The sequence below is a fragment of the Meriones unguiculatus genome, chromosome 12 (genome assembly GCF_030254825.1).
Source record: "Meriones unguiculatus strain TT.TT164.6M chromosome 12, Bangor_MerUng_6.1, whole genome shotgun sequence".
In the NCBI taxonomy this organism is placed as follows: Eukaryota; Metazoa; Chordata; class Mammalia; order Rodentia; family Muridae; genus Meriones; species Meriones unguiculatus.
The window spans coordinates 86,958,903-86,971,943 of NC_083360.1; the positions used below are offsets into that span (position 1 = coordinate 86,958,903).

Here is a 13,041-nt window from a genome sequence, read left to right on the forward strand (position 1 = left end):
ACTATGTAGCTCTGGCTGGCTTAGAACTCACTGTGTGGTCAAGGCTTGCCTTAAACTCACAGAAATTCTCCTGACTCAGGTTTCCTGAGTGTTGGGATCACGAATTCGAGCTGTATGCCCCACTTCTTTGCTTCCCTTCACCCCCGGTGTGGGTGATCTCGCTCTGTAAGTTTTGTTTATCACCTAGGAACGGGCCAGTTTTCCCTGCAATCTAGGCTTCCTTCTGACTCTAGATCTGACTTCATTTGTGTGGGGCACAAATAACTGTCCCAAACCGAGGTAATGTCTTCTCACCAAACTGTTTCTCTTCCAGAATTTCCTCTTTTTCAAGTTACTAGTAGAATTGGAAGGGTCAGAACCTGGGCAAGTCTAAGAAGCTCAGCTCAGCCACTAGCCCTTAACAGGCCACTTACAAAGGACAATATAGTTAAGGAATATGGCCACATTGAGGAGAGAAACTCCTGGGAAGGCCGGTGACCGACCAAGTCCCATCATCTGGGTCCTGACCTAAGGTCTGGGTTTGCAAGGATGGAACTAAAGCAATCCTGGTGGAGGTGTGGTCCCGTTCATCCCTGACCCACTAGCATCTGGCCCTACCCTGTCCTTCCAGTTGCCTGCTTTCAGAATTACGTGAAAGATCTTCCTGGGAGACAGTTTCCTCCTCTGACTAGCAGCAGGTCATCCGGCCTGAGATGACTGGGGACATTCCAGTTCCCTGGGGACTAGGGTAAAAATAGTCTAATAGCCAAAGGAAGGGTCACAAGTGTCTCTCTTTGGAATATCTCTTCTCCTGCTGGGATGGGGCATAGCCCCGTGACCTACTCTACAAAGAAGATTAGCTAGCATCGCATCACTCTTCTTCATTATCCCAATCAAGAAGTTACTGTTGGGGCTGGAGAGGTGGCTCAGCAGTTGAGGGTGCTTGTTGCTTTTTAAGAGGACTCTGGTTCAGATGCCAGTGCTCAGGCCAAGTGGCTCACGGCAGCCTAAACTCCAGTGCTAGGGGATCTGGTGGCTTTCGTGGGCACTGGTGGCACATACCCATAAATAAAACATTTAAAAAAAATCACTGAAATCAGGCAGTTTGGGACTAGAGGTAGCTAGCTCAGCCAGCTAAGCTGTATAATGATAGCAAGTTAAGAGCACTTGCTATTCTTGCTAGGGGTCTTGGGTTTGGTTCCCAGCACCCATATGGTGGCTTACAATCATCATTAACTCTAGCTCCAAGGAATTTGATGTTCTCTTCTGGTCTCTGAGGGTACCAGGCATGCACACAAGCACATACATATATACAGGCGACATTCACACATACAGGGTAAATACAATATATAAATCTAACAGAAAGATAGACAAAACCAGTCAGTTCAACCTCCTAAATTTATGTCTGGCTACAATCCTCCAGCTCCATTATTACTGCTACAATTAAAGTCATTTTCTAATTTCTGTATTATGTCAATAGCTTTGAAATTGTTTTTTTTTTGTTTTGTTTTGTTTTGTTTTTGCTTTTTGAGAGATCTCATTATTTTTTCCCTGGCTAGTCCCCAATTCTTGGGCTCAAGTAATTCTCTTGCCTCAGCCTCCTGAATATTCCCAGGTCAGATCACAGACATATCTATTTTATTTTTTCATTTTCAGTTTTGCCCTTCTCTCCTCCCTGCTTCAATTCATTGTTAAATTTTTCCTCCTTCTTTTGTTTCTTTTTGTATGTTTACATGTGTGATGTATGCTCCTGTGGAGGCCTGAAATTGATGTCAAGTGTCTGCCTCAATCTCTCCACTTGTTGAGGCAAGGCACTCTCACGGAACCCAATTCTGGCCAATCTAGCCAGTTAACTTACCCTGGGAATCCCCCTTCCAAGTGCTGGGCTTTTTAGGTGCCTACCACATCTGCCACTTTTACATGGGTTTTGGGAACTCTGATCCTCAAGCTTCAACCTCCAATTGGTTTGTTTGTTTATAACTCATCAACCATAGTGATTTCTTGGAAAACAACTGCGATCATTCCTTCTCTTCATTTGCTCACACATCACTTAGTATCTACAGTTTATTGGAAAACATTCTAGGATCTGGGAGTTCGATGAGACACTCAACAGGCAGGGCAATGTCTTAGTCTCTAGGATGTTCTACGTGACCTTTGCCATTGACCCCTTTCTCTTTTGCTTACATATCACCAGTGTAACCACACTCAGAGCTTTTCCTAAGTCCATCCCACACCAATCTTTACAGTTTCCAAGTGTTAGCTTAAATTCCCTTCTTTGGGAAAACTTTCTGAAGAGGGTGTATGTTTGTGTATCTCCATCTAGAGTCATTTGCAGTTATAGACTTAGGCTATATAGTCAGATTTCTACACTGAAAAAGAAAGGCAAAAATAAGTTACAGGGACACCATCTTAATGTCTGCTCTTGGGGCTAGAGGGGAGAGAGACAGGAAAGGATTGAAGCATGTGGTCATGGTACCTGGATACTTCAGAAAAAGATGGAGCTCTTCATGAATGTGCCTGTCACCCAAGAACAAGGGCTGTGCTGATCTTCTCTGTATCGGTCCAACTTTAGTTATCTGCTGCTGAACTGAGGGCTCTCTGTGCCTTTTAAATGTCTGTCTCCTCTCCCGCTAGCTAGCTCCCTTGTAAGCTCTGGAGAGAGGGGGGAAATACTTAGTACTTCCAGCTTCTGGCACACAGCAGCACCTCACTTGGTTACTTAAATAATGGAACATTTCACTACAGGGAAATGCAGCAAACCGCAATTAAGGGTATAAATTATTTTTCTACTTAGGGAAACGATACAGAGTTGAAGCTGAAGATTTTTTATTTCTGGCATTATTGCTTTGGGGGGGGAGAGAGAGAGAGAGAGGCACACAAACACCAATCCAGTAGAAAGCACAGACTCTGTCACTTCTGGATCTATTCAGCATTTGCTATTGTTTTTAATGCACGGGGCAGCCATTCTAGCACTGGAGAAACACAGATGAAGCCGCTCTGAATGAGGAGTCCAGCGGAGTTGCTTTAAAAAGTGTCCTGAAACCAGGGTGCTTCAGTGCCTCAATTTCCCTATCCTCCTCAATACTTTTCCTATCCTGTACTGTAGTCTTAGAATTTGTTTTTCGAATGTATCATTTATTTTATGGTCTTTTTCTTCCCTTAAGAAAATAAGCTACAAGAAGGAAAGGTTTTTTTATTTTATTCTTTTTTTATATTTTTTAATTAAAACAATTTTCTTTTGAGACACTGTCTTAGTAGGTTGCCCTGCCTGGGCCTCCTTGAGTGCTGAGAGTCAGGGCGTGGAATACCAGACCTGCAAAGCTTTGCGTTTTGTTCAGGGCATTATCTTCAGCACCCCGAGGTTCAGAGGTAGCAAAGATAACCACCAACCCACCAGCTTCAAGTGGTAGGTTTTTTTTTTTTTTTCCGTTTGAATGTTGAATATGTTTATTTCCTCCATGTGGTACCATTTCATTATCCAATGGTATCAGCGTACTGTATCTGGTCAACTGCTTTTTGTATTTTTATGTTGTGTCTGTTCCAGTCGCAGCAAAGGCTCTGGCAAACATCAAAAACAAACACTTGGGAAAGTTAACTTGAGGGCAGCAGTCTAACCTGCTTTTGCTTTTCAGTAGAAGTTGGGTAAACCTAAAAAGGTAGGCTGAGGGCTCCTGTCTACGGGCAAGCTGGGGAAACATTTCACATACAAGAGCGAGCACCCCGAAACTGGCCTTTTGGGCACCCTTTCGGATTCTGGGCGTGAAAAGCACCAACGGTCTGTCAGCCTACAAGGAGGGAAAGGGCCATTATTTCCGGTGCTCAGTGACCCCACAAGATCAGCGTCCATCTCAGGACAGGGTAGAAGAACACTTCCGGCGCCCCGTCTTTTCAAAAGGGGGCTTTGCTGAGTCACCGCGAGCGGGTGAGGAAGCCCGGCGTCCCCCGGGTCGGCTCGCGTCGGCGCCGTCCCGCCGGGCAGTACTTGCTCACCCGCGGAGCGCTGCGCGGCTTGCTCCAAACAGCGGCGGCGCGCGTCACAATCGCAGCACGGCCGCTCCCGTCATCCTCCGCCTCTTCGCTCCTGCCCCGCCCACGTCAGGTTTCGAAATGCTCTCTGGGTGCTCCGGGGCCCCGGCCCGTTCCTATTGGCCGCCCGCTCTCCCCGCTCCCATTGGCTGCTTCCGCAAACGTGACGGCTGTGCTGCCTTGTGATTGGCCAGAGGTCCCAGCGTCATCGGCTGTCAGGAGGTGGGATGAAGGAAGTCGGTGTGAGCGAGGCCGGGTTGGAGGAGGGGTTCAGGCCTGTCCTCCCCAGCGGCTGCGGCAGCAACAACGCCGGCCGCCGCCGCCGCCGCCGCCCCTGGGACCCGGAGGAGGAGGAGGAGGAGGAGGAAGAGGAGGAGTGGCTGGAGGAGTAGGAGGAAGAGGTGGGCCTGGGGAGCGGGATGTCCAGCGCTACGACTTGGTGAATGCTGAGGAGAGTCGCGGTTGCTGCAGTCGGTGCCACCGTGAAGAAGTTGTGGTGTGAGGCCGGGCGGGAGCTCACGACTTCGGGGCGAATCGAAGCACGGGGTCTGTGCGAAGAATCTGCGCGATCCTTTCCTAAGCTGACCATGCCTGGAAGAAACAAGGCGAAGTCCACCTGCAGCTGCCCGGACCTGCAGCCCAATGGACAGGACTTGGGCGAGAGCGGCCGGGTTGCCCGTCTAGGAGCGGATGAATCTGAGGAAGACGGACGGAGCGGGTCTCTCAGTAATGCTGGCGACCCTGAGATCATCAAGTCTCCCAGCGACCCCAAGCAGTACCGGTGAGAGTCGAGGCTTGGACTGGGGAAGAACAGGGTGCCGGCTTCGGTTGGTGCTGAGTTACTTTTGGTCTCCGTGTTTCCTGGAGGAGCAACAGGGCGTAATCACTTCCCATCCCAAATGTGTTCTTGGGCGGAGGTGGCGATGGCAATTTGGGTTGTCCCGAAAGGAGTCACTGTGTAGCCATGGCTGTCCTGGAACCCACTCTGTGGTCCAGGTTGGCCTCGAATTTAGAGATCCGCCTGCCTCTGCCATCCAGATGTTGGGATTAAAGGTGTGAGCCGCCATCGCCTGGCTAATTTTCACATTTATTAAAGCAGGGACCAAGGTTTTCGTGAGGAAGAGAGGGTGGGTGGTAAAGGGCGGTTTGGTGTGTTACAAGGAAAGCTGGACAGTTGGCGATCTTAATTTTGGTGGAGAGGATATTTGAGATGTGTGTTATTTCTATTCAGTCTCAGTCCATATATATATATACATATATATGAAAGTCTGTTAAACACAAGAGAGGTAAAAGAGATTGAAAATTACGAAGGGGCCGCTGTAGCTTTCATAAAAGAACTTTATACCACAGCTGGCCTGAGATGGAGTGGCTTGTGACTATGGTAGCTCGCCTTAACTAGATAGCTTCTTTCAAAAACTTATTAGAGAGAACTTGGACCTGAGTTGGGTGAATGGTAGGCTTGTAAACTCCCATCTAATCCAGTGTTTCAATCATGTGTAATGAATGGTGCCTGAGTCTCCACCTAAATAAACTTAAAGAGTTAGTTTGTTTCATTACACAGGGGCATCTTGGATTTGAAACAGTTGATATGACCTAACAGCTTCGTTTTACTGGCCGAGGGCATTCAAACCTAGAGAGTTGCCCGCTCTCTCTCTCAGAATTAGACAGCAGAATAATATCGGAGCTTGTATGAAACTGCTGATCTGCCAAAAAGCCAGTGTAAGGTGTGCCTGTATTAGCCCGAGTAGTGTAGGTTCAAACTTACTATGAGCCTGTAGTGTGTGAAGAATAGGAAGGAATCCTAGACATCACCCTTTCCACCCTTTTCCGGACTCCTGATTTACAAACAGTGGACACTCAGGTCCAGAAAGCAGTGACACAGACCCAACTTCAAGACCAGCTTAATTTCTCTATATAGTTTTTTTGTCAGGCTATCAGGGTCAAGTTATCTTTCTAAATTAGGGATAACTTTTCTTGTCAGACATGTAGTTCTAACTTGTAAGTGAGCAAGTAGAAAGTAACAACATTGCTTGATTTTTTTTGCCTCAAAGATAAAAGTTTCAGTACAGGCTTTAGTGTTTCTTGTTTTTATTTTTCCTGTTCATACAAAGTTACCTAAAAGTAGCTAAATGTCAGATGCTGTTCTGATTGCTTTAGATTTGTTCTTTGACCTTATTTTCTGCAGATTGTTTAACAAATACTAAACTTATATGTCAGGTGCTGACCTAGCATTTCTACACTTTGGTCAAATATACTGCAATAAATAACATTTTCTCTGGGGTGGTATACAAAGGTGATTGAATTTACAGTGTAGGAGGATACAGACATTTAAAAAAATAAAATGAATGGGGTGTGGTAGGGTGCCCCTGTCATCCTAGCACTGGGGAGGTAGAGGAAGGACAATCAGAATTCAGGAGTCATCCTTGGTTATATAGTTTGGGCTACATAAGACTCTGGCTCAAAAAACAAACTAGGGAGGGAGAAGCAAAATCAGGAACCCAAAGTTTAAGGAATTCCAAGTGGAAGTATGTAATAAACTAGGAAGTGATAAACTGGAGTGGCTGGTTTCTTCCAAAAATGTATGAGAGGATGTGGAGATTGGTTGAATGGTAGCCCGTAAGATCCCTTCAGACCTTCCAGTGTTCTGACCATCTGTAATGAGCAGTGACTGAAACCTGTCCTGAATGAACTCCTGAGCTAGCTTGTAATACAAGCTAGAAAAGGAAGACTTCCAAAGGAGAGATTGGATTTGGTGGTGCACAGCTTATAACCAGGGCTCTGGAGGGGGAGGCTGGTCTACGGAGAGAGTTTCAGGAAAGCCAGCGCTATACAGAGAAACTCTGTCTCCAAAACAACACCTCCCCCTTAAAAACAACAAAAACCCAAACAACAACAACAACAAAAGAGATAATGCTTAAGAGTTACTCAGGGAAAATTGTTGCGTTTATGTTTTATGGCTTTTTAGAGCATGCTCTTCCCTTTTTGCCCACTTTTACCTTTTTTCTATACTTTGCCCACTTTTACCTTTTTCTATACGTTTCAGATAGACTTTGTTTTTATTTTATTTTAATTTTGTGGCTGGCTCGCTAGCACTGGCTGCGCTGCAGCTCGTGATGTAGACGAGGCTGATGGAGTCTTCCTGCCTCTGCCCTGAGTGCTGTGATTTTGGGCTTGAACCACCACATGGTTTTGCAGTTTGACTTTGGAAGAAGTTTTTTATCCTTGTTACTTTAAAGGTGGAAAACTTAAAGACTAGATCTTTGAAGTTAAATTCTGTTAAGTTTTGTGTCCAGAAACAAGCATCAAGTGTCTGCAGCCTCTAGAGTGAAACCACCTTTCTAATATTTGCATGTAGACCTTTCCAGCCAAAACTGATTCTTCCCATCGTGTTTCTGTAGAGATTTATCGATGACCCAATATAGCACACAGGAAGAGGAAGAAGAGAGAGAGATCGGGGGGAGGGCCCCAGTTTTCTTATAGGGTGACCCAGGGACATGCGCAGATAGTCTAGGTGTCTTCATAACTGCCTGATAACTGGTCTATCATGTCCCTTGGGGCTGGCCATAGAAGTGCCTGCTTACTGATCCCAACAGTCTTTTTAATATGTGAATGATTATTCCTCCACTCCTGTTTGGAGGAATATTGTGGTGGAATAATGCTGTCAAGGGTGTATCAGCTTGCGTTTATTAATAGTCTGCAGAATTTTATTTTTCTGTATATAATTTGTATTTAGCCTATTTTGAAATGTTGATAATAGCCCCAGGACGTGTGTGTGTGTGTGTGTGTGTGTGTGTGTGTGTTGCAGAAGTGTGGAGGTCAGGACAATTTACAGGAGTCAGTTTTCTTCATTTGCTGTAGGAGTACCGGGGACAGCAATCAGATTGTCACACGTGGCGGCAGGGGCTTTTACTCACTTAGCAAACTCCCATGCTCCTTTTAAGGTTTTTCGGTGGTTGCTTAAATACCAGCTAAGTGTTCGTTTCCCTTTTTTTTCCCCCCCTGGAGGGATTATTCAAATCTTTATTGGTTGGGATACTTTTCTAACAGTGGGTACATAATGCTGGGAAGTTTAGATTGACGAAAATCAGGAGAAAAGACTTTGTTGTTTAATCTGTCTAATCTACGGGAGATGGTAAAGGAAACACGGACATGTAGTCCCTTCTAATTTAAATTTTGCTCAGACTGTTAGATGTAAGTAAGAACCACATTTATTTTTGTTTATATGCTGGGAGAGGCAGTGCATGTGCCACTGTGTGTGCATGTGTGCATATGTGTGTGTGTGTGTGTGCGTGTGCGTGTGCGTGTGCGTGTGCGTGTGTGTGTGTGCGTGTGCGTGCGCGCGCGCGCGCGCGAGCATGCGTGTAGGTTGGAGGACAACTTGCGGAAGTGGCCTATTCTTCCACTGCGTGGGTTTTCAGAGTTGCTCTCAGTGCAGCGGTGGGTCAGGCTTGCCCTGTGCCTTCACCTGCTGAGCCAGCCTGCCAGCCTGCTTACCTTTAAGTTCTCCGTCTGCTTACTGTAGGAAGTACGGCATACCGAACGAGGTTCAGGCTGTTTGAGTATTGATGACGATGTTGACTGTTACATGCTTTGAACAAAAAGGACACAGCCCAACAACTGCATTGAGAACACCAGTGTCTGCTGACTTTTCCAGTTTAGCAGTGAGGTGACTTGCTTAGCCAAAACCTTAGACAAACCAAGTTATCAGAAGGCAGACATACATCAAACATATTTCCTTCTGTATTGAGTGGTAAGAACATGGGCTTTTTGTTGATATTTATTACTAAAACTAGTAAGTGCTTCATTGAGTATGTGCGGGATTAATTTCCTTAGTATAAATGCATACAGATTAATAGGCCCTTAGAGTTATAAATGAATTATGTGCATTTACTTGTATTAAATTCTAGGAACTTTGAAACGTTTATTTTCTTGGCCTGCTACTTGAATTTAGACTCCAATCCCCAAAACATTTATTTATTTTCTATTTCAAAATTTTAGGTGTATGAACGTTTGCCTGCAAGTATGCATGGACACCACTTGTGTGCCTGGTGCCCTTAGAAGTCAGAAAAGGTGATAATCTGGGGCAGTGCTGTCTGCAGTGGTAGAGGCAGGGCGGAGACACTGAGAGACAAAGCAGTAGGTGTTATGAGGACGGTGTGGTGGCTTCCGTCACTGTGTGTTTAGTTTCCAGCCTGAGCTGTGTGACCTCGAGCAAGTTAATCTCTCAAAGTCCAGGACCTTCAAGAGACAGAGCAGGACAATCCTAATAATCGAAACAGAATCTGAACAGTCAGCAAGAAGCAGAAGGAGAAACTTAAATGAAGACCCCTTGAAAGAGAACCCTTTAGCAAGGAGTGATTGTCAATAATCCTGACTACTTGATACTGTTCAGTGACAGAAGACTTGAAGGCTTAGAGACCCAAGAAATTATTCCTGGAGAAAATACTTTGAGAGGGAACAGAGGGTGTAGAGATGTTAATTCAGAACATGCCTGTTCTGGCAAGAGGCCACATCTAAAGTCCAGGCATGGTGGTACACACCTTCAATCCCAAACAATGAAGGTAAGGATAGTTTGTAGAAGGAAGCATCATGTTTGAAAGTGATGTCTAACTGAGCGGCAGAAACAGTGACGAATCAGAGAAGATTTGACCGAATGGGATGTACCCAACTCTCGGAGGAGAGAGGAAAGGGAAGCTACTTAAGGACCAGTACAGAGAGAGGAGGAGGCAGCTTGTGGGGGCAGCAGTAGACAGGTTGCAGAGTGAGAACTCGGGTGAAGACTGAAGGAGCCAGAGATTAGAACAGACTGCTTGAGTTAGAGGCCAAACAGAGCAATTCAGGGGCCGAGAGAAAAGCCAGATTGAATAAGTCAGCTGGGAGAGGAGTTTGAGCCAGAACAGCTGAGTTGAACTAGGGGGCCTGGAGCTCAGAAAGAGCTGGAAAGGCTGAGCTTCTTCAGCAGTAAGTCTCAGAGACTGAAAACATTCTAGGCCTAGATTAGATCTTACGGAGTCTAGAAGCTTCCATGATTAGTCCCAAATTAGCAAAAGGAGTCAGAAATCCTCCCAGGCAACAATTGGAACAGGTGAATAAAAGTTCCTTTTATAACAAGGAGGCATAAGCCATGTTGACTGGTTTAAAGAATGAATGGGAAGCATGACATTTTAGGTCATCGGGGAGATAATTTTTCAATAAAATTTTTTAAAAAGTCTATCTTTGTATATCTGCCTGTCTCCCTACCTACCCACAGAGTTTCATATATTTCCATTTGGCCTTAAGTTCAGTATGTAAGCCAGAATGGCTTTGAACTTCTGATCTTCCTATATGACCTCTCAAAAGCTGGGATTATAGGCATGTGCGCCCACACCCAGTTTATGCAGTGCTGGGTGGGCTCAACCCCGGCCCTAGTGAGTGCCAGGCCCCTGCTATACTAACTGAGCTATATTTGTAGCCCCCAAGATTAGAACAATCATTTAAAAATATTGGGTGCTAGAGAGATGGCTCAGTGGTTAGGAGCACTGGCCCCTTTTCCAGAGCTACTGAGTTCAATTCCCAGCAACCACATGGCGGCTCACAACCATCTGTAACATGATCTGAAGCCCTCTTTTGGCATCCAGGCATATATGCAGATAGAGTACCCATAAATGTCAAATAATAAATCTTTAAAAAAATATTTTTGTGTGTGTATGAGTGTTTTACTGGCATGTATGTTTGTGTACCACACATATTCCTGGTGCTTGCAGAGGGCAGAAGAGAGCTGCTTTGGAGTCCCTGGAACTAGAGGTACAGACAGTTGTGAGTTACCGTGAGGGTAATGGTAATGGGAATTGAATTCAGGTTCTCTGGAATAAGCAGCCAGTGCTCGTAACTGCTGAGCCATCTCTAGCTCAAGAAGATTGCTTAAAGTGGAAGGGAAGAGCTATTAGGATAATGAATTGCCTAGAGTAGAGGAAGAGCTTTATCAGAGTGCAAGAGACGCCATGTTTAGTGCTTAGAGATTTTGAAGGTGAAGATAATCCTCCGATGTTTGGGAAGTGGGCAAGATCCATATTATTTGTGGAATGATTGCTTTTTGAAGGAATAGAAAAGTCCTGTGAAGTGCAGGAAGGAGGGGGGAAGTGGAGAAGGTAGAAGGACAGCAGCACAGTGGCCACAGGTGGTGAAAGCTGATTCACTCTAGCATGGCAGCGTATTTAAGGGGTCAGTAGTAAGGGGGCAGTCGGAGGTACAAGGAAAAGCTTTGGTTGTGCTGTTAGTCTTACAGAAAGCTGCTGTAGACAAGTCTGTGGGACATTTTCTAGCTGATGATTGACGCGGGAGGATCCAAGGCCACTGTGGGCAGTGTCACCCATGGCAGGTGCCCCTGGGCTCAATAGATGAGCAAACGGAGGGGAAACCAGTAAGTAGCAGTTTGCTGTTGTCTCTGCTTTAGTTCCTGCTTCCGGGTTCCTGCGTAAACATCCCTTCAAGGTGGGCTGTAAGCTGTATGTAAACCTTTCCTCGAGTTGCTTTTGGTCATACTGTTATTCCAGCAGTAGAAAGCAACCTGGGACCGGAATTGGCACCAGAGAATAGACTGTTGCTGACCATGTTTGGAGAGGATCATAGAAGTGTTTGGAACTTGGGTTGGAAAAGCACTTGAATGCTCAGAGACTAATGGATTGTTCTGGGAATCTCGGAAGATCAGAATGTTGAGAGAGGTGCAGATGATAGAGGCCTGGCTTGTGCAGTTTCAGAGGGAAGTTTGAGGGTCCCTCAAAGACTCTATTGTGGCTATTCTTGTGATATTTTGAACTAGGAATCTGGCTTTAGTCAGCTGGGGCTTAAGAATCAGCTCTAGTTAACAAGAGGCTGGTACCAGTGAAGTAAAGCTATTGCTGTAGTGGGACAGTTGATGCTAGTTAGCTGGTGCTGAAGTATCAGCTGTGATTAATCAGAGACCAGCATCACATTCGGGAAGTGTTTCCTTAGGGTCAGCACACAGACGCTGTAGTCCGGAGGATGGCTAAATTGCATCTTAAGCCGAGAGCCAAACTGAGTGATGTGAGAAGCTCCCATTTGATACTGTTTTTGAGGGCGTGAGGGTCATGGAGAGTTGCTGAAGTTTGGCACCGTGCGGGGTCAGAATCCCTGCTGAGGACCAGGAGGCCGCTGGTAAAGGTTCAGCCTCAGTTGCAGAGGAGACCCAGGATATTGGAGATACCAGGAACATGGGATGAATGCCAAGAGCTGTATCAGCTGTGGAGTGGAGCCAGCCTGAGCCAATGAGATGAGCTTTGTGTGCTGTGAATGTCAGTCATAAAAGTGGGCTGTACAGGAAGTGATGATTGAATACCATGCCGGGGAGCTACAGGCTTTAATTACAGTGGTGGATGTTGGTTTTGCTTTGATTTGATTTTAACTGTTTTGGTTTTTCTCTCTTGGAATAAGAAATGTGTAACTTACTGTTGATTTTACAGAAACCCACAATTTAGACACTTTGGATTTTTAAAGAGGTTGGATATTTTAAAGAAATTATTATTTTTTAAGACTGTGGGACTTTGAACGCTATCCTGTTTTGTATTGTGATTAAAAAAAAGATTTATTTATTTATTATGTATACAGTATGTGTTTGCATGTACACCTGCACGCCAGAGAGGGCATCAGATTTCATTTTAGATGGTTTTGAACCACAATGTGGTTGCTGGGAATTGAACTCATGACCTCTAGAAGAGTAGCTAGTGCTCTTGACCTCTGAACCATCTCCCCAGCCTCTTTGTATTGTGATATTAACGAGATCTTATAGATAAACAAGAAAGGAAGAGTTAGGGTTCAGTAGTGTTGTATGTCAGGTTGACAAAGGGTTAGCTGCTTAGCTTTTTGTTTTTCTGTCACCTTAATACAAGCTAGGGTCATCTGGAAAGTGGGAAGGAACTCTTATCGAAAAAATGCATCCACCAGATTGGCCTGTAAGAAAGTTCGTGGTTTTTTTTTTTAATTGATTAATGATTGATTTGGGAGGATCCAGCCCTCTGTGAGCAATACCACCCCTGGGCA

The 13,041-nt window shown here is 45.3% G+C and overlaps 1 protein-coding gene and 1 non-coding gene across 3 annotated transcripts in view; one reads left to right on the forward strand and one right to left on the reverse strand.

The window, feature by feature from the left end:
- Positions 1-2,468: 2,468 nt before the first annotated feature.
- LOC132646960 (U6 spliceosomal RNA) lies at positions 2,469-2,571 on the reverse strand. The gene has a single exon (XR_009585282.1). It is a non-coding gene; the product is annotated as a U6 spliceosomal RNA (small nuclear RNA).
- Positions 2,572-4,250: 1,679 nt separating this feature from the next.
- The window catches only part of Nrdc (nardilysin convertase), a 66,863-nt gene continuing 58,072 nt past the window's right edge, over positions 4,251-13,041 (forward strand). Inside the window, exon 1 of one of the 2 annotated variants that reach the window (XM_021660836.2) lies at positions 4,251-4,786. In XM_021660836.2, the coding sequence (XP_021516511.1) occupies positions 4,449-4,786 (338 nt within the window). In that variant the 5' untranslated portion in view covers positions 4,251-4,448. The remainder of the gene's footprint in view (positions 4,787-13,041) is intronic. The other variant, XM_021660842.2, reaches the window with a different exon arrangement.